Genomic DNA, 26,169 nt, shown 5'->3' with positions numbered 1-26,169 from the left:
GTTATTTCTTTTGACCAGATTTTTTTGTCTGAAAAATGTGGGGATAATTATAGTCTTCCTCCAAAGTGGTTGTGATGACTACAGACGAAGCATGCAAATAAATAAATAAGTAATTGGGCGTGCATCAACGTCTCAATAACCCAGAATTTTATTCATAAGTAGTCTTTTAGAAGATTCTATTTGGTTTCAGAGCGGTGAGGAACAATGATGTTTACCCCTCACATGGGACAGACATAGAGAAAGTAAGGGCAGAATTGTATGTATACCTATATACCCCACTAAATTACAAGGCTACACGCAGGTGGTCAATGATTTAAAAAGTGTGTTGGAGAGATTGGAAATCAGCCACGTGAACACACAGGACTCGCAGGACCTAGCATGACTCTGTTAATGAGGGACCACCCACCAAATTTCCCACTGATAACTGTTACTTAGGAATGTATACCCACATGGGCTTGATCAGAGTGTCTGGCTCCTATGCCAAGCTACACTAGGCAAGGCAAGTCACAGAGAGGCTGTGGAAGACCTTCTGTTGAAAGGAAAAGATTCTCCTGGGTATCTCAAATGGTACTGATGAGAGACTCCAGAGGAAGCCAGGGAAACTGGCATCTAGGCCAGGTTCTGTGGTTGCCCCGTATGTGGCTGGAATTGCCATTCCATTTGCTGGAGTCCAAGAGATCTCATTGGGCAAATGGACAATAGCCTGCATGATCCCGAGGCCACATGTGCTCTGTATTATATTGTATGTAATAAACTATAAATAGCATCTAAGAAATTGACTTTGGTTTTTTATTATCAAGCTATAAATATAGTCAGTGAGTGGGAAAAATGAGTAAAATCAGGGAGGTGTTTGCAGTAGACCCAGAGAAGGTGTTTGCATGAGAAAAGGTATTCCTGGGTTAGTGAAATTATCTACTGCACACTGATCTTGGTCTCTGACTACCAATCCCCAGCAGAAGGAAGCAGAGCCACTTGGGGAAATAGCCGGGAAGAACAAGATGGAACTGGATCGTCTTGCAGTGCCATAAAGGAAGTACTGAAGCCAGGGAATGTTCAGTGGACTCAAATGACAGAAGCCATCTGCAAAGGTTGCCACTGACCAAATCTGGAGCAATGAGAGAACCAAAATAAATCGTGACAGCAATGTATCTTAACCCATTAAAATAACATGAATCCACAAACCCATATCTCTGCACAGTCATATCCTATCGGACAGGCAGTTGATTTCTAATTGGTAAATAAAATAAAAACTGCTTAGCATCAGTAGGATCTGTCACCTAGGAGAGAAGAGCATCATTGCATTCCAGACTCAATGTATATTCCCACCCATGCCAGTGGCCTGGCATGCTCCCCCACCCTTCCCCCACTCCCCAGCTTTCTGTATTTCAGACCACACAGGGAGAAGGAGGTGTCCAAGCCCTTCCATCACAGTATGAGACGCACCACACATAGCCATACTGCTCTTGTTCTCAACAGAATGAATCTACTAGCACATGACAAAGTGCAGGGGGACTATGTGTGAGCATGTGCTCCTCCTGTAACCCAGTGCTGTCCCTCTTGAGCCAAGCATGCCTACTGGTTATTCTCAGAGACCTCTCACCATGCACGGATTTCTTCCCTGCTTTCAGCGTTGGTAGTCACACTCATGTTAAACCTCGTCTTGCAGCATGGCCCGACTAACATGAAACATATATGAACATATGGGAGACGGAAGCCCTTTTTTTCCCCACAGCAGAATGCCAACAACATATGGACTGTGGTGTTAAGCAATGGTAGGGTTTGTGATGGCTGACCTTGGTTGTCGACCCGAATGTGTCTGGAGTGAACTAAAACCCAACCTCCTGGGCACTCTGTGAGGGATTTTCTTTTTCCTTCTTTCTTTCCTTCTTTCTTTCTTTCTTCCTTACTTTCTCTCTTTCTTTTTTTTGACAGTTTAAAAAAATCACAACCATGAACATTGTTACAGTTAGAGGCCCTCTTGGTTCTCCACAATGATACTGAGCATGCTCACAAGGGGTTCCCATTGTTAAAGTCTTAAAACAGCCATATTTAAAAAGAAAAACTCAGCACACTACCATTTAACTTGTTTTAATGTTTCTTCACAAATGGTGAAAATACTAAAGTACAGACAAGGAATAACCATAATGTTGTGGCCATCATTATAAATATGGAATTATAAATTTAAAACAATTTCTGGTTTCAAAAATAAATCTGGGTCGTCAATGCAGCTCTGCCGGTCTCTCTAGTAGGGCCGGTCTCTACGTTCCTGACGGTGCTTGCCTTTATCCTTTTTCCCATGTCCTCCACGTTCGCCTCTTTCTCCCGTCTGCTCCATCAATGGTCCAGGAGGGCTCTCAGGACCACCTCGTCTTCCTCCACCAAAGCCATCTCGGTCCATTCCACGGCCACCTCTATCTCCACCTCGGCCACCTCTGAACATTCCTTCAGGACCGCCACGGTCCATATGCTCACCTCTTCCTCCCCGCATGCCACCAGGGCCGCCTGGACCATGATCACCACCCGGAAGTGGGAAGGGTGGTGGGAGGAAGCCCTCAGGCTTAGGGGCCTTACACTTGTTGCATTCGGTTCTCCAGGCGAAGTTCTGGTTTCCACAGCTCGGATCCGGACACTGCCAGTCTCCAGCTCGGTGCTGGACATTTCCTCCTCCAGAAGGGTTCCCTCGGGAGCCTCGGGGTCTCCGTGGAGAAAAATCTCCTCTGTCTCCTCCACGGCCTCCCATGCAGCCCATGGGTCCTCCAGGACCTCCTGGGCCACCAGGACCTCCTCTGCCCTCTCGAGGTGGCATGCCACCCTGCATACTGTTCATCGGAGGCTTCTTTCGAGCAAGAGAAACATTAAGTTTGCTTCCTTGAAAATCTTTTCCATCAAAGCATTCCACGGCAGCCTTGGCAGTTGGCGGATCTTCATAGGACACTGTGGCGTCACCTTTAGGCTTTCCTGTCTCCTTATCCAGGTAGATGTGGATCATGGGTTGCCCAGTTTTCTTGTTCATCTTGACAGGCCCACATTGCTTAAAGAAGTCTGCCAGATCATCCAAGGTCACATTGTCTTTTAAACCTTGCACATAAATTGCACTGTTGTTAGAGTCTTCAACAGGATCTATAGGAGGGCTTAGATCAAGATCTGGTCCTTCATCCATGGGTCCACCAGGCTTACTGAAGCCACCTCGCTTTCCGGCGCCCATTTCACCGTGTCGTCCTCCTGGCCCACCTCTGCTCGTGCCTCCACGATCAAATCTCCCTCTTCCCCTGCCCCAGTTATCAGGGCCACTCATGTTCCGGTTCTCTCCTGGTCCGGAAATTCCTCTATACCCCTGCCCATAAACACCCATGCTACTGCGGTGGTCCTGTCCGAATGAACTCTGCTGCCCATAGCTGCTGCTCTGTTGACTATACTGACTTGGAGCCTGGTTATAGGATCCAGTCTGGGGGGGATAACTAGTGGGAGGTTGCTGTTCATAGTTGCTTTGTTGACCATAGCTACTCTGCTGTCCATAGATGCTCAGCTGCCCATAGGTGTTCTGCTGAGAGTAACTGCTCTGATAGTAACTAGTCGGCTGTGAAGAGAGGTAACTGGTAGGAGGATAGGATGGAGGCGCCGTGACTAGCTGTGTGGGGTAGCTCCCAGGTTCCTGGGGATAACTGTAGTTACTCTGCCCATATCCTAGACTGGGTTGGTTATAATTCCCTGTGCTATATTGAGGTTGCCTAGTCTCAGCGGGCTTGTTACCATCCTGTGGTCTTGTAGGTGCTGTGGCTGCTGGCTGCTGGCCATAGGCTGGGTAGGCAGGCTGGGTGCCATATGCAGACTGAACTGCATAAGAGGCCTGGATTGTGGTGACTGTAGCAGTAGTGGTGTCATCAGCACCAGTGCCATATCCTTGGACAGGCTGGTTGTATGCCTGGAGGGCAGTTGGAGTGGTGTAACCAGTGGGGGGCTGTCTATAAGAAGCTGCATATGCTGTCTGCCCATAGGTGGCGGTGGTCTGAGCCTGGGTATAGCTGACATCAGTAGACTGTCCATAGGTTTCATAGCTTTGTTGCCCATATGCCTGGGTGGTCTGTGCATATCCTTGAGTTGGCTGGGCGGTGTAAGCACTGTAGCCCTGCTGGACTGCAGCTTGGCTGTAGGTGCTGTAATCCGTGGACGCCATTTTCTCTCTTCCTCCTCGTTCTCTCAACGTCCGTCTCCCTCTCGTGTTCCCCCTAGGCACCCGTGAGGGATTTTCTTAATCGGGTTATTTGAAGCAGGAAGACCCACGTTAAATCTGGGCCACACCTTCTGGAGACAGCCTGCATGAAACATGGAAAAAGGACACTTTGCTTTTTTGTCTGCTTATCCTTAATATGGCTGACAAATTCAACTATCCTGTTCCTGAGGCATTCCTTCACCTGTATCAGAGCCAAGTGCATCTGGATTCCAATGCAGACTGAAGATTGACAGTTCCCCAGGAATCCTCCTGGACTTTAGCACATGACTGGGACTGTTGATTCAGACACATGGACTGAACAACAATAGATTCTTAGCCTCTCCAGTATAAGACACCCATGCTGAATTACCTAGACAGCATTTGTAAAACAGCCTAATAAATATAATACGTACATGGAAGACACTGGTTATTTTAATATATAAATATATTCATTCTATCTGTTCTGTTCTTTAGAGAACCCTGAGTAACACAGGGTTTTGGAAAAATCACCAACATGGTGATAATTGAGTCTGGCAAAGCAAGAATCATTAATTTCGAGGAACTGGCTGTGACCTAATCATTACAAAGGGAAACTGGTAAATTTAACATATGAAAATCATGATAGCCTTTGGCTTCATCAAATGGTCAAATTAATATTACCAACATGAGACAAGCTGATACTGGGTATACTAAGGACAGTGACTGTCTTTTAATCCTTGGACTCTGTCCATTGTGTTGTGGCAGACAGACACTTAAGGCAATTCCAGTGATCCCCAGCTCCTGGTATCCCTTGTCTTGTATGATACCCTTTCTTTAAGAACAGGCAAGACCAGCCGGGCTATGGTGGCACACACCTTTAATCCCAGCACTCGGGAGGCCAGTCTCCAAAGCCACAGAGAAACCCTGTCTCAACCCCCCCCAAAAAAAGAATGGGCAAGACCTATGACTTTCTCCTCTCCAATAAAATATGAGAATATGGTGAAAGCAATTGAAGGTCAATGGTTACATATACATCACTGTATGACTCTGGTATAACATATGTCAGCAGTACCTTCTAGCTAGAGTCTTTACCCCCTTGCGGGCTTTAAAAAGACAAGTTACCATGTGTGGGTTGCCTACATTGGGAAAGACTGATGGTGACCTCTAGTTTCTGAAGACAGCCTCCAGGATACAGCCTGGAAGAAATTGAAGCCCTCTCCCTTACAGCTGTAATGACTGAACTCTATCCAGGAAGATGGATTCTCCCCATCAAGCTTCAGATGAGACCTCGACCCTAGCTGACAACTTGACTCCAACCTTGTGCATCCTGTGTAGAGACCTCATCCAGGTACTCTCAGATTTCTCATATAACACAAGCTACAGGGTACCAGATAAGTCTTTTAAGCCGCTGGATTTGTAGTGATCTCTCACTTCACACTTGGAGTTGCATTTCGTTCAATGTATCTTGTACAGTAATGTCCTTATCCATGAGAAATGTATTCTGAAGTACATAGGGAATTGCTATACCTATATTTTTGCTCTGAAGAGACTCAGCAAAAATAAAACTATGCAGTATGCTTAGAGAGCTAGAAAGTCTATGTGACAAAATTTTAATATTTTAAGAATCTAGATAAAGAATATATAGGAGCAATTATTCTGACACGTTGAGAACAAAGCCACACTTGCCTGATCACATCTATTGTCCTGAATGCCATCACTTCCCCTGAATTGCCTATGCCCCCACTGTTGCACAAATTCTAATTGGTCTTATAATTAAAAACCCAGAGTCAGATATTAGGGGGTGAAAGCTGAGAGATCAGAGAAGCAGAGCAGTCAGTAACTAGAGAGACAGTTTACCTTTTCCGAATCCTTAAACTGCAGGGACGATCCTGTCTCTATGAATCATCAGACTAAATGCTCCGAGTCCCTGTCTCCTCCCGCCTTATATTCTCATCCACCCAGCCATGTCACTCCTATCTCCCCCTCCCTAGTGCTGAGATTAAAGGCGTGTGATCCCAAGTGTTGGGATCAAAGGGGTGAGATCTCATCCTCTTTTAGACTGATTCAATCTCGTGTGGCCCAGAGTGGCCTTGAACTCAGAGATCTGTCTGCCTCTGCCTCCTGAGTGCTGGGATTAAAAGTGTGAGTCACTACTGCCTGGCTTCTGGCTAATCAGTGTCTTAGCTCTGGACTCTGATCTTCAGGCAAGCTTTATTTATTAGATCACAAAGTATCAACATACCCCACGGTTGTGGAAACACCAAAGGAGGAAGCATCCTACCACCCTCCCAGAGTCTCCCCAAGAATGATCCTCAAGCCTGACTTCAAGATAACTGACACAGTCACAGTTTTGAATGTTAATTTCTTATGTGATGTGTGATCTCTTGATTTGGGGGATGACAATATATATTTGGCATATGATTTTCTATCTTCCTTGCAATTCAGTGGTAAATCCATCTTTTTCCTATCTTTTTTTTTTTTTTTTGGTTTTTTTCAAGACAGGGTTTCTCCGTATTGTTTTAGAGGCTGTTCTGGAACTCACTCTGTAGACCAGGTTGGCCTCAAACTCATAGAGATCCAACTGCCTCTGCGTCCCAAGTGCTGGGATTAAAGGTGTGTGCCACCAATGCTCGGATCCTATCCTGTTTTTTAACATTTGGAATTTGCAGTTGGATGTCTATGCCCACGATTCATTTGCACTAATGTGTAATGAGCTAAAAAGTCAGGTGTGGCATGCTGGGTAGAATGGAGCACGCTATTTTTTGTAGCATTTTCAAGAGAAGCACACATTCATTGTCTCAAAATGCATGATTCATATAAAAAAGTTGGTTAGGTTTTAGAGGAATGAGGCCACTGGAAGAGATGGCCTGTAATTATGGTGAAGATTTGGACAACCCATCAGCATAAACCCCCCATAGAATGTCATCCCAAAGACATGCTTTGGATAGTCCCCAGCCCTAACCAGGGTATCATGCAAATTTTGCCTTGAAGACTGTGGAGTCATTCTAATATTAAAATCATATTGACAGGACCATGGTTCTGGTTAAACAGCTGAGATACCACAATCCACAGACAAGCCCTTTGTTGATGGAGTAGACTCTGCAGAAACAAGAAACCAGTGTGAAGTTTCCTGATAGCTGCAGCGAAGTACAAAGCACACACCTGTCACTTACAGGGGACTTACGGAAACTCCACTGAAGATGGCATCTTGGGTAGGGAAAGCCCAGACATCCAAATGGTCAGATTTGACATAAACGAGATGAGCTGTGCCTTGGTGTGTATGTCTGTTTGTTCCTACAAGGAGATTGAGGCTTTCAGAATCTCTGCAATGCAGAGCCAGCCAGAACCTTCTCCTAGTCCTGTTTTGTGTTCTGCACCATGCTGACCTCGCAGCGTTTCAGGGTGTTGGACCCCTGGGACTCTGAGAAGTAGCTATTGGTATTTCAATCCATGTGCGAGCCATTAGTTGGCAGTGTCTTTACTATGGAAATCATTCTTTTATTCTAACACGCTGGTTTCCTGATAACAGCTTAGAAGACAGTTCCTCTCTGTCCCTGAACAGATGATGGCATTGTGGTACTTCTACAGGAAACAAATTACCAGCAGCATCCGTTCTTCGCTGGAATCGGACACTCTGGGAGAAGCCTAAGGTTTGGGGTGTTGCATTTTCAGTCCTGGATGAAGTAGATGAATAGTGTAATCTCTGTGTTTCCTAAAAGAGAGATACTGCAATCTTGCATTTAAACTACGAAGTGTTCCCACCTCATTGAAATTCAGGCCTGAGCTCCCCATGCTCCCACAGACCAATACATCCAGAATCTTTCTGCAATTCTAGATGTGGTGATCTCTGGAGAGGCTTCCTATCTGTCTCCTTATGATACTAAGCTGTCGTTAGTGAGATTTTATTACATTTCTCATTTTATGTTAAGCTGTAGTTTCCCCACCCCCTTGCTGGATATCAAGAATTCAGTAGGGCTGGTATAAAAATAGGATTGGCATCTACTTCTGCAGACTGACTTTCTTGACAGCATATTTTGGAGGAGGGTTATAATGATCCTCAAACTGTTTTCATGATAGGTTTGTCCTAAATATTGGCTCTGGCTGTTGATGATAATGCTGTCTTTTATCAGATGTGTGTGTGTGTGTGTGTGTGTGTGTTTGTACACGTGCCTGTGCTTTTGTGTGTGTGTGTGTACGTGCGCGCACATGTGTCATGTATGCGCATGTTCAAAGGCAACACTAAGAGATATGTTGGGGTCCTGCAGATGCATGCGTGGCTGGGGTGTTTACTCCTGGAGGCAGAAAGGTAATGTGGGAGAGCCTATCAATTCAATGGCCTTGAGCTCACAGCAGATCTACTGCCTCTAAATAGACAGTTTTTGACATGTTATTATAAAAATAAAAACAAACAACAGGAAAAAAAAACACCAAGCAAATTAGCAGGCAAAACAGCTGCTACTCCTATGGCCTCCTGGTCCTCTAGGGCAAATGTTTAGTGGCAGTGCTGTGGTAAGCAGAGTGAGATTTCCCAGGCCCACAAGGGGAAAAGAGCTGAGTTTATCGCCTGATTCCTGTCTCCTTTAGGGCTGGGCTTCCACTCACTAGCATTCTGCTTCTGGGGGAACCCTGGCACTCCATCCTGGTGAGGACAGCACCCATGGAACAGGAGGGTGGGCTGGGCATATTACAAACACACAAAAGACAGATAGGATGCTCTGGGGCTAGGCATAGCACTGGAGCCCTGTGCCACCATTCCTGTAGTTAATCTTTAATTTTCACTCCGGTGTGCAGGAGCCCAGGTACTCACACCATGGTATCCACAGGCTGCTAAGGTAATCCAAAGGGATGGTTATACCATTGTAACAGAATTCGGTCATTCCCGACTCAGCATCTTTTTTCAAAAGTACCCACCACACACAGAAGGGTGAAGATCAGTATCTTTTACACCATAGTTAAAGTATCACTTTTGACAATGAAGCTGGATTGTCCTCCTCCCCCAAGCCCTTGCTTACAACAGTAGTGATAAATGCCCTTGTTTGCTGGGATGCCCAAATGTTAGTTCCAGCATCTCTCCATGGTTGTTCTTTTGCTCTGCTCATTTGGAATAAACAGACTTATCTGTCTTGTCATACAACACTGTCTTTAATTTAATGGAGATGTTATTAAGATAAAATCTCTATTCAATCCCATATTGTACCATATTAACACACACAATTAGTAATGCTTTCTCAGTTATGAAGAGAGATGATGGCTGCTTTTAAGCTAAATTACCTTTATCATGGCAACCCATGAAGAAAGCTACAAATATTTACCCAAGTGTATGTTAATTCTTATTTAATTTCAACGCTGCTTTTATCAATCAAATTAACCAATGGGTTTTATTAAAGGGAATGTTATTATAGAGCAGACCTCCCCAAACTGGATTCCATCTGCTTTTATTTATGTAATTTTGATGGTTTCATTTTCTCTTTCATTTCATTTCTAATTAAGAAGAACACGTGGAAAATTGAACAGTTGGGCCTAATTTTGGCAGTATTTAGAATAATTAGAACTCTGTTCTTGTTAATATAAAGACTGCCAGTGTTGGATCTACGGGGCCTGTGCTGTATATTTGAGCCCTGCTCCACATGGCACCTAGCAAAGACACTCAATAACCCAAAGAGAAGATGGGCCGATGACTGCCCTACGCTTCCAGCTTCCAAAGATAAAATGGAGCGGTGCACACACCACTGTCAGCGCCACCACCAAAACCAATTTGATTTGGTTTCCATTTAGTGAAGCCAAGTAACTTTTTTGGTTTTGTTTTTTCAAGTCAGGGTTTCTTTGTGTAGCGTTGGCTGTCCTGGAACTAGCTCTGTAGACCAGGCTGGCCTCAAACTCACAGAGATCCACTTTTCTCTGCCTCCCAAGTGCTGGGATTAAAGGCGTGTGCTACCGCCACCACCATCCGGCTGCCAAGCAGCTTCTTAATGTTTAGTTAAGTGTACAGGTGTGTGCAGTGCCCGTGGAGGCCAAAGAGAGTATAAGATTCCTGGAGCTGGTGTTACAGGCAGTTGTGAACCACAAGCTAGGTGCTCCAGTCCTTTGCAAGAGCACTACTCAGACTTTTGTATGCATATGAGTGTTATACCTGCATGTGTGTTTATGCACCATGTGCATGTCTGGTGCTGATAGAGGCCGGAAGAGAATTCTAGATCCACTGGGACTGGAGTTACAACAGTTGTGAGCGGGCATGTGTTTGCTGAGAATTGAACCCAGGTCCTCTGGAAGAGTAGCCAGCCAGTGCTCTCAGTCACTGAGCCAATCTCTCCAGCCCCTGATTATAGATCTTAAAACAAAACCTGCAGTCTGAACGGACAGAAGATAATAGCAAGAATCCTTTTCAATGCAGAATCACTCTCACCAGTAATGCATAAACCTCGTTTCTACCAGGTCTCTGGAATTCTTTAGAAAGGATGCACACATTTACTTATTTTATGCAAATGAGAAGATTGAATTGAAGAAAGCCTCTCATATTAAGGAGTTTCTAGAATTTCTTGGTCTAAATTCTTCTGGATCTCCACTTCCTTGACCTTGATCCAGATAAACTCCACACACACAGAAACAGTGTCTGTGGGACTTGATATATCATTGGGTCATTGGGAATGTTAGAATTTGACATATGCTAAGTTTTTGCTTGACCTCTGGAAACTCGCAGGGAGTCAGAACTTATTCTCATTATGTCATACTTGTAGCAAGGAAGCTACAGCAACTTGAGAGATGTTTCCAAGTGCAATTGGCAGGCAGGTGGCCCTTGGGATTCTCAGAAATAATTGTGATGGAACTGGTGTCCCTGCCTGCATTCAAGTGTACCTGTGCTTTGGGCTGTCTTGGGCAGTTCTGCATGTTGACCTGGTGGTAGTTGAGCAGAGCCTATGACGATGCAGTGAGCTTGGCAAGTCCTTCAAATCAGCCCTGTCTTGCCAGATGTGATGCTGACTGTCACATCCTTATAATAAAGACCCAGGTTTGTACTCTGGCAGAATAGGACAATACAGTGCAAGATTTCATCACCCTACCCAGAACAAACATGTGTCTAAAAACTTGCTAATCATTTCTTCCTGGGTTTTCCATTGACCACTTTCCAGTTGCTGTTGACCACAGGTTGACTGGAACGTTTGAAAGCAAAACCATGGACAACAAGAACTACTGTAGTTGAAAACAGAATGCAATGAAAAGTTATCACCGCTTTTTAGATTGGAATTTGTGGTTTTTTTTTTTATTCTTTCCAAGCCAAACACATGTGAATATATTGGTAAGAAACAGATGAGAAGTGTCTGTGCCTGAAAACAAATGACCTCCCACTCCAGAAATCCAAATGGAGCCATCTCTGAGAGCCCACTTTCTATTCAGGGGATCCAGACATTTATAGTTTTAGGAACTTCAGATCAACTAGGGTTGTATTTTATCAAATGGGAAACAAATCATTTGAATTAGGTCCATATGGACTGATAGTACAGGTGTACCTTGCTTGTAGCAGAGGCTATATCACTCCTACTGAGCAGTGGCAGCCACTGGAGAGCTGACCAGTTGTACTTTTTTGTACTTTTGTAGCAGTCCTAAATGACAATATCGTGTCACAAAAGACTCCCTATTCCTTAAACCAGCACTTGACAGCTATGGACATTCATAAAATGCAGAGACTGGTAGCTTATGCTTAATTTTGGTGGAGACCAGGTATTCAAGGGAGCTCCTAGAACTGTGCAATGGCATGTAGCATCAACATCCTCAGAGGCTTAAATTGGCTTATCAGTACGAAACATATTAATTTGACCCTGAGGGAGAGGAGGCGAGAACAAATCAGCTAAGAGTGAGCCATTTATATCCTTCATTTCTGAAGATGAATTCTCCATTTATTTCCATCGTGCAATCAGTCACTTGCCAAATAGCTCCAAAAATCTCATTTTCTGTCTCTATAGCATATGCACCACCTTCCTTTGATATGCCCTGTTTTTAGGAAGTAGAGATGGATTGAAATTACAACTCAAATAGGAAGAAAAAAATCGGTCTCCTTACAATTATCAAATGTAACTAGCTTATTTGCAATCAACATATACTTAATGCCTTATTACCCTAATGGAAGTTATTGTAAGTGATGATAAAATTGACATTATTAAGTGATGAAAACCTTTTACCTTCCGTTTGGCTTCCCTGCCTCCCCCTATCTCTAATCTACCTAAATTCAGCCCTAATGAGAGGAGCTAGATGGAACTGCTTAAAGCACTTAGGCCAATCAAGAAAATACCCACAGCTATTCCCACAGAAGCACAGATGCTGGCCTCCAGCTTCAGAGGGTAGAGGCAGATGCTGGTGGGGAAAGTCCCAAGCACGTTGTAAGTGTGCACTGTGTATTTGCCCACAAATACACTTCTTTTTGTGCCCAATCTACTGTTTTCCTATTGACCTGTGACTACCAGACTTTGTGTCAAAGAAGGAGCAGAAATGAAATTATCTAGTAGACAGAAAGGAAGTAATCCCAGTGCATCATGTAAATAAGGAGAGTCCTTGGAGCCCGGTGAAAGGGCGATTTGACCTGGATACCAGGAACGAGTAACAGCTGCAGTTGCTTTTTTCTTTATGTGCTGGAAGCTCACAAACACTGGTCCTGTGTCGCGGGCAGGTGTCTTCGGGACCAGCTGAGCAGCCCTGGTCCATTCCTGAATAGGGAAATGAGGGAAGGCTAGCTATAGACATGGAAGGAAAGCCAGAGACATCAGATAATGTCAGGAGGGTGGTTTCAGTCCATACTGAATGGACCTCTGTTTATTCATACCTCATCTTAACTAACCAACCAAAGGTAGGGACAATGGCAGGAGACTTCTTCTTCTTCTTCTTCTTCTTCTTCTTCTTCTTCTTCTTCTTCTTCTTCTTCTTCTTCTTCTTCTTCTTCTTCTTCTTCTTCTCCTCCTCCTCCTCCTCCTCCTCCTCCTCCTCCTCCTCCTCCTCCTTCTTTTTTGTTTTGTTTTTTTTGAGACAGGGTTTCTCTGTATTGTTTTGGAGGCTGCTCTGTAGACCAGGCTGGCCTCAAACTCACAGAGATCCACCTGCCTCTGCCTCCTGAGTGCTGGGATTAAAGGCTTGTACCACCAACACCCAGAGGCAGAAGACTTCTATTATCATGTATAAAGAGCAAATAGCAATTACATCCCTTAATCCTAAAGACACTCCACAGCTGCCATTTAACACGTCAGGTGCTACTTAGCTGCACAAATCACCTAACCTCCAGGGTGAGTGTAAACTCTCCAGGGCCTATGTCTATTGTTATTTAGATAGGAGCCATTCACTACCGAATCCATGGCTTCCTGTAGCCATTAAGCTACTATCTTAAAGACAATAGGAGTTGAAGCTCTCTGAACTCCAGGCATGGTGGAATAGATTTCCAATATATGTGCCCTCCCCCACGGTCCTGTACATGAAGTGGTTTTTAACAACACACATCTGTGAACTTAAGGGGAAATGTGTACACAGGGATTCCTAGGTAGGTTAGAACCAACACTGGCTGACTTGTCTGCTGAAACCTCCTGTGACATCTTGGTGCCAGCAGCAGTGAGGTTGACGATCAGATGGGAATGTGCTCTCAAGGGTGAAATGCACAGCAAGCTGCTGGAAATGGAGGTGTGGGTGATGTTCTCCAACGACAGAGCATTGTGCCTATACTCACATTTCTCCCCAGACTGTTAGCTTGCAATCGGTGGTCCCTTTCCTCATTTAATGCTTTATCCTTCTTGGGAGGAGCGCAACAAATGCTTGTTGAGGACTTCCCTGCTGGCTTCTCTCTCTAGGGTTTGCAGAGTGGATTCAAGGCTGTCTGTGACTCATTGCTTCTAGCCCTTTTCTTATTTCCAGTGTCCTTCTACCAGAGTCCTTCTGTCTTTTATGAGTTCAAAGTTTGAAAACCCTGAGTCATTTGAGTCATTTGATTCTTCCTCTGCTGCTCCCCGTTTATTAGCAAGCAAATGTTGTTCTTTCTGATTGCAATGTCCTTCTCAGACCCTCCTACCTAGCCTTGGCCTTCTTGCCTACCAGCAGCCTCCCGGACTGGGCTTCCCACCGCCCCAGGGCAACCAATGGTGCAATGTGAGGTCAAGATTTCACAAGTATGCCAACAACCACTGGGTCTCTGCTCAGGCATTTGTCCATGTTCCCTGACTTGTGAATGAAGTACTGGTATCTCGGCAGCCACCAGACACTTTTTACTGTACAGTTCCAAGTCAGTTTTGCCTTCTCTGAACACATGGCATTTCCATACTTATTGTTTGAGAATTGGGGCATTTTGATGTATACTTTTTTTTAATGTAGCTTTTATTTTTATTCAGTTTTGGAGAAAACAAAATCAGAAATTGATAGCCATCAAAAAGATCCAAAGGAGCCGGGCGGTGGTGGCGCATGCCTTTAATCCCAGCACTCGGGAGGCAGAGGCAGGCAGATCTCTGAGTTCGAGGCTGGGCTGGACCGACAGCCTCCAAAATAATACAGAGAAACCCTGTCTCATAAAAACCAAAAAAAAAAAAAAAAAGATCCAAAGGAGGGATATGCCACCCAGAGCCAAACATGATACACCAAGAATGTTATTAGAGAGAAAGAAGGACACTGTGAGTCAAAGGATTTTTTATTTGTTCGTTTTGTTTTTTGTTCTTTAGGACAGGGGTTCTCTGTGTAGCCTCAGCTGTGCTGGACTCGCTCTGTAGACCAGGCTGGCCTTGAACTCACAGAGATCCCTATGTCTCTGCATCCTGAGTGCTGGGATTAAAAGTGTGCACCTCCACCCTGCTGACTCAGAGGATTTTGTTGTTGTTGTTGTTTTGCTGTGCTCAGCCTTTTATTAGGACTGAATCCCCTTAGACAATCACCTTCTGTGTGGCATTCTGAGCACTCCCAGGTGGGGTGAGTCTGATGTGGTGACCAGACAGGCATAAGTAGGGATTGGCAACCTTTAAAGGGACATGGTAATGTATATGTCTTTGTGGAGATGCTGGGAACCAGGATCTAGTACTAGGACATGGGTGCTTTCTTCTTGGGAGTAGCCCAGGAAAGTGAAGACATGACTAATGTGGGAACAGCAGACCTTGGCTGGAGGCCCACTTCCCCATCAGCCTGGGAGTAGGCAGCTGTAAGACAATGTTTACTAAAAACATGTTTACTAAAAACATGTTTACTGAAAACAATACAGTGCTGGGGCAATAAGTTCCTGATAGGGGCTGTCCCACAGAAACACCCTGACCTCGACCTTTTCCAAAGACTAACCGCTTCTTTCTGACCCACCCACCACTGCATCTGGTGTCAGGGTATATAATAACCAGCCAGGGTAGGAATAAATGAGAGCCTTCTTGAGGAGCCTTCTGGAAGCCACCAACTTGTCTCTGTGTCATCAGTCCCAACACCCTCCACACATTCTCAGACACAGGCTGCACAGCAGGTGCAGCAATTGGAGGTCCCACTGAGATCGTGAAAGCGAGGTAAGTGGATGGGGTTTTCCCTTTTTCTGGCCAGGGACAGATTGAGGAGGATAAGAAAAGAAATGATGGGGAATAGTTCCGGGAAGCTTGAATTACAGTATCAAGTAAAAAAGTTACTTGAAGGACAGGGGACTACAATCAAGGCTAAAACCCTAGAAGGCTTTATAAAATCGATCGAACAAGTGAGTCCATGGTTCGTTACTGGGGGAAGCTTAAATATCCCAGATTGGGAGGAGGTCACCATGATCTTCATTGACTTTTACGAAAAGAGGGATCTGAGTCCTTGCCCCCATCCACATTCTCTTTATGGAGATTAGTGAGGGATGCACTTTTGACAAATAAGGTTTGCCACCTCCAGGTAGTTCAGGCAACAAAAGAGGCTTTTTCAGAGTTACAAGAAACTGAGACTCAAACTTCCTTGAGTTCAGGGGCAGAGAGTGAGGATCAATCATCTGAAGAGACCCTGCCTGAAACTAGAGACTCCATTGTTAGTGAGGAGGAGGAGGAGTCTCTTAGCAACAACAACAACAACAACAAAAAAGCTGGTAGAGATCTCGGGGCGCGACCCAAAAAGAACTCTGTTCAGAATCGGTTATATCCTTCTCTGTCAGACCTGGAAAATGGAAGTAGCTCAGACTCTCAGAGTCTGAAAAGGAACAGTTACTTGCTGAGATCATGGCCCTTAAAAATCACTAAAAAAGACTCGAATTAATAAAAGACAGGACATGGAGAAAAACCCTCCTCCATACTCTGAAAAAAGGGACTCCTCCTATGATATGACCCAATCCTTCTTGGACCTTGAGGGAAGACCCAAAGGAGGGTTCCAATACTGCCCAGTGGTGGACCTTTTAATGGAAGCTCCAGAACCGAACAATTCCGGGAAGGTCATTCAGTGTCATGACCCTTTAAGTTTCAAAGACATAAAACAACTTAAAGAGGCAACTCTAAATTATGGAGTGCAAGCTCCCTTTACACTTTCCTTAATGGAATCTTTTGCATCTCTTAACTTGAAACCTAGTGACTGGCAGCAGCTTTGCCGAGCGGCTCTATCTGGAGGAGATTATTTTATTTGGAGGGGTGAGTTTCAATAAAAATGCACCAGACAGCCCAAAGAAATACACAGGCTGGACAGCCCCAGATAAATTTGGAGATGCTTACTGGGAGTGGTCAATATGCCACCATTCAACGACAAATGCGATATGACATCACAGTCTTTGCCCAAGTGGCAGCAGCAGCCCAAGGTGCTTGGAAAACATTGCCTTCCAAGGAAGGAGGGGACCACCTGTCCAAAGTCCTTCAAGGACCCTCCAAACCTTTTCAAGACTTCATAGACCACCTCAGTCAGGTAGCAGAAAGAATATTTGGGGGCATTGGGCCTGCGATGCCAGTCATCAAGAAGATGGCTTTCGAAAATACAAATAAATATTGTAAGGAAGCCCTTCGCCCCTATCACAGTAAAAGTCTAAATGACTACATCCGGATCTGTAGGGACATTGATGGTAACTTCATCCAGGGCCAAGTGTTAGCTGCTGCTATTTGCCTCCAAGTGGGGAAAGAAAGACTTAATCAGGGAGGGAGAAAAACATGTTTCAGCTGTGGGAGGGAGGGACACTTCTGGGGGGGGAGCCCTCAAAATAGTACTACTGGTCTCAAGAGACCTGGTTTATGCCCCTGTTGCCGAAGGGGATATCATTGGGCCAATGACTGCCACTCTAAAACCGACTGGGAGGGCAATTTCCTTCCTGCTAATAATAACCAAGGAAACTGGAAGAGGGCCCCACTCCAGGGCCCCAAAAACCAACGTGTACAGGGCAATGACCCCTGCTCCAGGCAGTGGCAGGATTCATTTTCTCCCCCCAGAGCAACCCCTTCATATCTCAGACCTCCTTAGAGCCACCTCAGGGAATGCAGGGTGTACCTGGATGCCTCAAAGGATAGTACTGGACCATCTCAAGAGTAGTCCAACCGTGCCTGGGGACAATGGTCCATGCACCCCAGTAGGGACGGCCTGGATCCCCATTTCGGGTGTTAGAATTGCCCAGGCCAGGCAGAGGGACCTAGGTCCAATCCTGCACTCCCTGAGGACCAGGATAGCAAGGTAGAGATTAAAATAATGACATCAGTGGCCAGTGGGGTTGTTGCCATCCCAGCAGGGGAAGGGATTGCTCAGTTACTCCTCACCCCTACAGCTCCTTGTGAGGCTCGAAAAATTAAAGAGCAAAGGGGCAACCAAGGTTTTGGAAGTACCGGCCCAGCATTGCATCAGGCATGTCGACCCCGATACTACTCCCAATACTAGGAATGCTCACCATGATAAAGATGGTCCAACCATCGCCGAACACTCAGGTAAGGGAAGTATGGGTGCTGGTGAGGAACCCCCCCCCACCATTTTGATGCCAGTTAGTCATTCCAGCTCCCTGTTCATTGCTTTTTATAGCACCAATAATACATTGGGAGTGGCTGCTGCCAATGAGAGATTAAAAAGTCAGAAACTAAACATTCTGAGTTTCCCCCTCCTAAAGGGGAATCTCTGTTTTATTAAAAGTATTTAATATCTCCTGGATTAAATCTCTAGGCCTTCGCCTGACACAAAGGTCGGGAAAGAAAGCAGAACCTGAGAGATCGCCCTCAGTTGGAGGGTAGATTGAGTAAATCTTAAGGCTTTTGCCTGAGGGAACATCCTCATTTGGAGGGTGGATTGAAAATAGGTGAATTGCTGGGCGGTGGTGGCACACACCTTTAATGCCAGCACTCCTTTCATCCCAGCATGCCTTTAATCCCAGCACTCCTTTAATCCCAGCACTCCTTTAATCCCAGCACTCCTTTAATCCCAGCACTCCTTTAATCCCAGCACTCAGGAGGCAGAGGCAGGCAGATCTCTGTGAGTTCAAGGCCAGCCTGGTCTACAGAGTGAGTTCCAGGACAGTCCAAAACAATACAGAGAAACTCTGTCTCAAAAAACCCAAAGAAAAAAGAAAATGGGTGAATCAAAAAAAAAATTGGTAACAGTAAACTGTTGGCTTTACGGACGCTGTAACGATACGCGACACACAATTAAGGAAAGTGAAGCTAAGTATTTAATTTAGAAAATTACTCACAAGATACCAAACCCCGATAAGCCCAGCAGATCTCCGCTAGCGACTGGACCGGAAGCCGAACTCCAGGAAAAGAGAGCGAGACTTCCTGTGCACGGTCTTTTATGCCTTCCCCCGTAACGCCCTAGCCATGCCCAAAAGTGGGCTTGGCTAGTGACGTAGTTCCGCCTACGTACGTATACGTCTTTACTTCCAGCCGTATACGTCTTTAGTCCTGCCTAAAGTGGGTGTGGTTAGCGGTGTGGTAAACCGCCCTTTTATTACCTCATCTGTAGGCGCCTCTAGTAAGTCACATGTTTAATGGCGGCATAGACTTAGTAAGTCACATGTTTAATGGCGGCATCAGACTTCCTCCTACAGTAAACGAGGTACTGGTATTAAGTAAATAAAAAGGAAAAGACAAAGGAATATGGAATGGAAAAGTTTGTTTGCATTTAAGGTCAATGTTGTAAGTCATCTCTAAAAACTTTTGGCCAAAACCCTGGCCTCTCCACCTTGCATCTACAGAATTACAAGGAGTAGGTATGGCTGTAGCCCCTGACTGTAGCTCAAATGGAGGAATGATGAGGGGCATATAGGACTTTTTTAACCTTTTTTCTTCAAGAATTGGCTGGAGTTATTCTATTACATAGATTTTAATTAAGGAAGTTTCATTTCAACAGATTAATCATGACCTAGGGAAAAAGGATGACCGAAAGATGTATGTATGTTTGAATGTATGGTGTGGCCACACCAGTATGTATGAAATGTGATTGTGAATGCGTGAGTGTGAACTGCTTCTATGATTAAAAGGATACTTAAATCCCTTCAAAAATAGTTAAAAAGCTACCTAAATTGCTTTAGATATAGCCAAAAGGAACATCCAGCCAGTCAGTTAATGTCTTAACAGAAAAGTTAAAAGATTTAAGTCTTCAGAGCCAGTCGATTTTTTCAGGCAACTGCCACTTGGTCAGGCCCCATCTCCAAAGGTGTCTGTGTAGATGCAAATGAGGCCTTGTCAGCTAGTGAGAGCTCTACCGGTTAGATTGGAAAAGATTGCTCATAGACTTCAAATAGTTTTCAAAAGTTATTCGGGACACAGTATAGTTTACAATCTTTGAGTGATTTTTCAGAAATTTTTTGGGAAATACTTAATGGATATGTCCTTTTTAAAGGGCATCTACTAATAATCTAGATAGTGATCCCAATTCACCTAGATAGTTAACTAAGGAGGGTAGACAAATCCTTCTACTGTTATAGTCCAGCATCAGCAGATGTTTGCAAGCAGTTTAAAAAAGTGGGGGGAGTAATGTCCCCAGTTCCCACATGACTCATCAAATCACTCCTCAAAAATGTTTTTAAAATGTGAATGCCAGTGAATGCCAGTGAGCTATCTGCTTCAGACAGATTCTGGCATGATGGAACTTGAGCGACTTGCTCGGGTCAAATGGAGACATACATGTACTAGACAGTGGAGAAGATCCTAATTTGGAGTTGAGGGCATGTTTGTGTTTTGTTGCAGGAAAAGAATAAAGTTCGGCAGCTGTCAGAACATTTGGTGAGATGCATGGAGCAGAGAAAAAATGGACCTGAGACCGTGGGAGCCTACCTAAGCCGGTTTGGAGTGAGATCTCCTAAATCAGTGTTCCTGACCCTTGATGTCATCAAAGAAAGAAAGAATACAGTCAGTTCAAGATTTCCAGTTTCTCAACAGGTCTGCTGCATCAACCTCCCAGACCTGTGAGTTTTCATCCCGAAGCCAACAAAGAACTGGAAGATTAAAAGTCTGTCCTTGACACACCTTGAAACAGCAGAATTCATTTTGCCAGTTTTTCCCTTTGGGGAAAAAAGGACCCATTTAAAACAATTGGACACTGGTATGGACCCTGATGAGTGGCAAAAGCCCCTTTTCAGTATTTGAACAGGACTTTGCCACTTAAAATATCAGCCTTAGGGTATCCTGTTTCTAGAATCGCGCCTATGACGGTGTATTTTTCTGGAGAAATGCAACTTGTCCTAATGTGACAAAAAGGAGACTTTGGCTCAAGTCGCATATTCAGCTGAGGCTGCTGACATTAAATTAACAAACTGCATCACCACAGGAGCAAATTGGTGCTCTGTGGTTAGTACAACAAGCCTCTTGTTCATATTTTTTATCATGCTACATGTGTAACATCAATGAGTGTACCTAATGTATCTGTGCAAGTTCACTTTCTATATGCTCTCCTGAGTGGATCTTGGAACGATTGTAAACTTTATCACTGTTTTGACCATCAAATGGTAACTGTAAATCACATGCGGGTTACCCTTATAACAGAGGAAGGCTGGTACAATGTTATGGCCCAGATTGGAGGATGGGTATGTCGATATGTCAATGGGGGTCCTTGGAATGGTGGCAGTGGCGGTAGGCATTCTGGCTTTATGCCAAGTTCAAACGTGCCTTGTTCCATAGGCAACAGATCCATCACCAAGTATTGCTCAGCTTAGCCCATGGCAATCCCAGTAGCCATGAAGTCTGGTTACAGATGATTCAAGGATGAGGTTCTCTGATGACAGACAACCTGTGGGGAAGAGAAGTCCCGCCTAAAGCAAGGGGTCGCCAGGTCCCCAAAAGACAGGTAAGGGAGGGTGACCCTACTTGACCTAAGACAGGAGTGCCTCATTAGAAAATAAAAAAGGGGGAATTGTGGGAACAACAGACCTTGGCTGGAAGCCCACTTCCCCATCAGCCTGGGAGCAGAAAGCTATAAGGCAATGTTTACTAAAAACATGTTTACTAAAAACAATACAGTGCCTGGGGCAATAAGTTCCTGATAAGGGCTGGCCCACAGAAACACCCTGACCTTGAACTTTTCCAATCCTGAGCATAAGGGCTGCCCCATGGGAACACCCTGACCTTGACCCTTTCCAAAGACTAACCGCCTCTTTCTGACCCACCCACTGCTGCTTCTGGTGTCAGGGTATATATAACCAGCCAGGGTAGGAATAAATGAGAGCCTTCTTGAGGAGCCTTCTGGAAGCCGCCAACTGGTCTCTGTGTCATCAGTCCCAACACCCTCCGCACATTCTCGGACACAGGCTGCACAGCAGGCACGGCAGACTAAGGCCCCACATCTTCAGGGTCTTTCCCTTGGTACCTGCTGGTCCCTCCTTTGGTTCCCAGACAATGATCCTTTGTTGTGAGTGGCATAGATTCTTCCTAGTGTTGGGAATTCCTGCTTCAACTGCTGCATATACCCTGTGAGTCTTGAGCTCATTTGCTGCCGTGGGAACTGAAACCCCAGCCCTTAATGGGGATGGCTGTGGCTATGACACAGAGCTAGCACAGGTGAGTATGTGAGTGTTGTGGAGGTAACTGGGATGGTCCCCGAGCACTGGGAAGGCTAAAAATTGCCTAGCTGTCTTCTTTTTCCTTGGTTCCATTTTAGAGGATGTGGGTAAACTCTGTGTAGTTGAACTTGCCTTTCTTATCAATGGGTGCCTTATAGTAAGTCTTGTCCAGTCCCTCATCTGGGAAGTTGGTGACCATGGTGCCAAGCAGAGTAGCTCTTTTAGGATGGCCCTTATGGGTGAAAGGTGAGGCCTCCTCACCGAAACAGGTGAAGGTGTTTCAGGTATATGTGCTGTTCAGTTTTTCCATGAACAGAGTGAGGAATAGGGTGAAGTTGAGAAGCCCTAGTGCCTCACTAATCATGCCCTCTAGGTACTCATCCATTGGGTTCTTCCCTGGAGAGGCCATCATGTCATTTAGGTCCTCCTTGTCAATGAGGCTGCCACAGTTCTGTTCAATCATGTTGAAGTCCTTCTTAAACTTGGGCTGGTCAAACATTGTGACAACATTGGACATAGCCCACTGAGGTCACAGGTTTTGGTGGCTTTGGCCTTAGTTGGTTTGCCAGACATCTTACTTTAAGTGGGTGGGACTTCCCTGTTGCCAGGAAGATGTTGGAGGGGCTGGCAGCTGTGGCTCTGAAGCCAGAGGCTTTTTATAGTGATTTCTAGAGAAAGGAATGGCTGAGGCAAAATGAACAGGTTTAGGTTTGACCAGTTTGAGCAATTTCAGTGAATAGAGGTTCTTGCTAGTTGCCTGACTTGTGACTCTGGGATGAAGGGGCCATGGTATAGAATATAAGAGCTTTACCAAGGAAGCAGTTGGGATATGCCAGTCCCTATAAGTTGGGCCAGACCCCAACATTTAAAAAATATCAGGGAATACAGGGGACTAGGGAAAACAATGATTAATACAATGGTATAAGAAAACAAAAACAAAGCATTAAGCTCTCCAGGAATGATTAAACCAGCGATTCTTACCCTATTGTCTCCAACCCTAAGACCCACTCTAGTATAAACCCCTCCTCCTAGTGCCAGACTTAATCTTGATATGGTAGAAAATACTCAGTGCAGATGAGAAATCAGACAGATTTTTGTGTTTGCTTCCTGTAGTGCTGCGGATCCTTACATTGGGATGTATCCCCTAAGCCTCCATCTCTGTGTTGATGGCCACCAGAGCCTGAAAGCTGTTGTGGTCCATTTCCTTTACAATTGGCTATTAAGAATCAAACCAGTCACCTGATCAACTAGTCATTGCCATTTGCCAATTCATAAGGCTTAAAATCATCTCAAAAACTATCTTGTTAATTTTTAATAGGCTTTTTTCTGTGTGACTGGATGCTGTATCCTGAGTGCAGCCATTATGCCCAGCCTCTGATTTAAGAACTTGGCCAAGCCCCCAAAAGCAGTTATCCATACCATGGATTTTTATTCCAGCTTTAGGATGACATAAATTCTGCCTGATTACTCACATCTCTATTTTATTCACACTTAATCATTAATCAGGTTTATTAAAAAAGGTGATCTTCAATGTGTCATTACAAGCAAATGTAGTTCGCTTTCAGAGTTCACTTGAGGCATACTATAGAAAACTATCTCACCTCTATTTTCCCTCAGAAAACACAAGGAAAAGATGAAAATAGAGACATTGCCATTTCTTAAATATTCCTAAATATCTTTAACAGAGAAACATCTTATTTAGTCTTTTCAGATTATTAGTTAATGTATTTCAGTAGATTTTAAGGTTAAAACTTTAGAACACATATATATATAGTTTTATAAAGTCATAAAAATTTTTACTGAAATGTTTTATATATATAATGTCAAATTCATGAATATAAATATTAACATATACTTGTATGTCTATGAATACATACATATAGACTCATGTGTATATATAAACATGCAACATATACATATATAGACATATATCTTATATTTATGCATATATGCATATATCTGATATAAAAATAAAATAGGTGAACTGGGCATGGTGGTACGCATCACATCTTTAATCCCAGAACTTAGGAGGCAGGGGCAGACAGATCTCTGAGTTCAAAAAAAAAACCACACAGACGAAAATATTTTTATGACTAAATTTCCTTTTGTAAATTTCTTTTGTGCCTATGTGTTGAAAAAACTCATTGAATGAATGTTTTAAGCACTCTGTAAATTCTAATCTATAAGATTAAAGACATCCAACTTTGAGTAAGTTAGCTGCACATGAAGCACAAAACACATAAGATCAGCTAGTGCCCAGTTTACTTGTTACTGGGGATGGTCACTGTGGACTAGAGCTTGCTTGTGTGAATGGCAATAACAACTGAGGACACTGCAGTAAATATTTTACAAAGAGTTTTCTCATTTAGTCCTCTGATGGCCTCCATTAGACAGACGAGAACACCGAGCTGAGGCTCAGTGAACTTGGGCATCTTGCTGAGTTGTCCAACTCCAGAGCCCAGTGTGCTGACTCTGCCTATGACCCAGCTGCTCTCCAGTGAATGCCACTAGCACCACACACAGTTGAAGGAACTCAGAGATCTGGTCATCCTCATGGAGAGGCCACAGGTACTCTTGGAGCAGGACATGTATGAGCTGTACTACCCACACCTCCCACTTACAGCAATGCAAACAGACTACTAATATGAGGAAATTTCCACCCACTGCACCGCTCAGCTGAGGAAAACAGACAGAATGCACAGAGTCCCACCTGGGAGTTCCCACAGAGAACTGGAAGGCCTGCATTTGACTCTTTGGCTTGCTCTTTGCTTGTTAGAGCAAAGTCGCTTAACCTCTTTGAGTGTCAGCTTTCTCATCTGTCAAGATGAGGATGAAATCTGCTTCCTGGAGTGGTTGCGAAAATGAGTAAGAATTTGTGGTGAAAGTGTTTTGTAAACTGCTATCAATATAAATGTAAGCAATTAAGAAAGTTTCAGTTTTATTTCAACACACTTAATGCCCAGATCCAGCAACTCCTAGCTGCCTACTCTCAGGGATTCTTTGTCCCAGGGCCTCCAGACCTGTAGGGAATAGAATTCCATAGACACTAGTGGCTGATGATAAACTAAACATTTCTTTGCTCTGAAGGTCCTCTACACCACACTTCACTCATAAGCCATTAAATAGAATGTTGTTCATAGTCAGGTCCACAGTGCTGATATTCATAAGAGAAAATGTTGACACCCCAAACAGAGGCTTGACTGGATCCAAGAAAGGGAGAAGGACTGAGGCAGGGATCTGACTCTGCCTAAAAGAAGAGCTTGTCAAAGGGTATTATGGTTTGAATATGAAGTGCTCCCATAGGCACACATGTTTCACTAGTTGGTTTGTAGCTGGAGGCAGTATCTTGGAAGGTTCTGGAACCTGTGTGAGTAGGACTACCCTGGGGTCAGGCATTTGAGGTTTTCTAGCTTACCCTGGCTTCCTTTTAGCGCTTTGCTTCCTGATCTGCAGAGATGTGAGCTAGCAAAAGCAAGAAGCTCCCACTGTTCCAAAGATACCAGCCACCACGCCTTCCCTGCCACGATAGACAGTATCCTTCAAACCATCACTCAAAATAAGCCTCTCCTCTATTAAGTTGCTTATTTTAAAGTATTGGTCAGAGTAATTTGCCAAGCAAGTAGTCCAGAAAATACGGAGAAGTAGAATTAGTGTTGTGATTATCCATGTGGTAGTTAGGCCTTCAGGGTTAGTTTGTGGAAAGAATGTGGACTGGAGAAGCCTTAGGGTGCTCTCAACAGAGCTTCATATGTGATGCCAATAGGATCAAAATGCCAGTAGAAAGGGGGGTGGGAAATAGTATTCTCAGGAAGTTTCAGAAGAGAGTAAGAAGTTGGGAATTAGGCTTGAGGGCAATTATAACCTGAAAGAATCTGGTTACATTCATCCCATCTCAAGAAAACTTGAATGAGGCCAAATTAGAAAATAATGGATCAATTTGTTTGATAAAGGAAATTTTAAGACAATAACATTTAGGCCATGGTCTGGCTATTGCTTACTGCATTTACCCAGATATACAATGATAGAAAGCAAAAAGTTGAGTAGAAAGATGGGAAAATATTATGCACTTTGGTGTGGAAAG

The 26,169-nt window shown here is 44.3% G+C and overlaps 1 protein-coding gene and 1 pseudogene across 1 annotated transcript; both read right to left on the bottom strand.

Annotated features, from left to right (window-relative positions):
- Window positions 1-2,072: 2,072 nt before the first annotated feature.
- Window positions 2,073-18,813, bottom strand: LOC101829351 (RNA-binding protein EWS-like). The gene is made up of 2 exons (XM_040729573.1): window positions 18,783-18,813; window positions 2,073-4,313 (listed from the first exon to the last, which is right to left on the bottom strand). The coding sequence occupies exon 2, from the start codon at window positions 4,172-4,174 to the stop codon at window positions 2,243-2,245; it is 1,932 nt and encodes a 643-aa protein (XP_040585507.1). The 5' UTR covers window positions 4,175-4,313; window positions 18,783-18,813; the 3' UTR covers window positions 2,073-2,242.
- Window positions 18,814-22,152: 3,339 nt separating this feature from the next.
- Window positions 22,153-22,661, bottom strand: LOC110341893 (annotated as a pseudogene).
- Between the last annotated feature and the right edge of the window lie 3,508 nt (window positions 22,662-26,169).

This window comes from Mesocricetus auratus, unplaced genomic scaffold (assembly GCF_017639785.1).
Source record: "Mesocricetus auratus isolate SY011 unplaced genomic scaffold, BCM_Maur_2.0 Super-Scaffold_100021, whole genome shotgun sequence".
NCBI lineage: Eukaryota > Metazoa > Chordata > Mammalia > Rodentia > Cricetidae > Mesocricetus > Mesocricetus auratus.
The sequence above is the reverse complement of the archived record's forward strand: the minus strand, read 5'-3'. Positions and strand labels throughout refer to the sequence as shown.

Coding starts and splice junctions, on each gene's coding strand:
- LOC101829351 (XM_040729573.1), bottom strand. CDS start 4,174: ATGGCGTCCACGGATTACAGCACCTACAGCCAAGCTGCAGTCCAGCAG.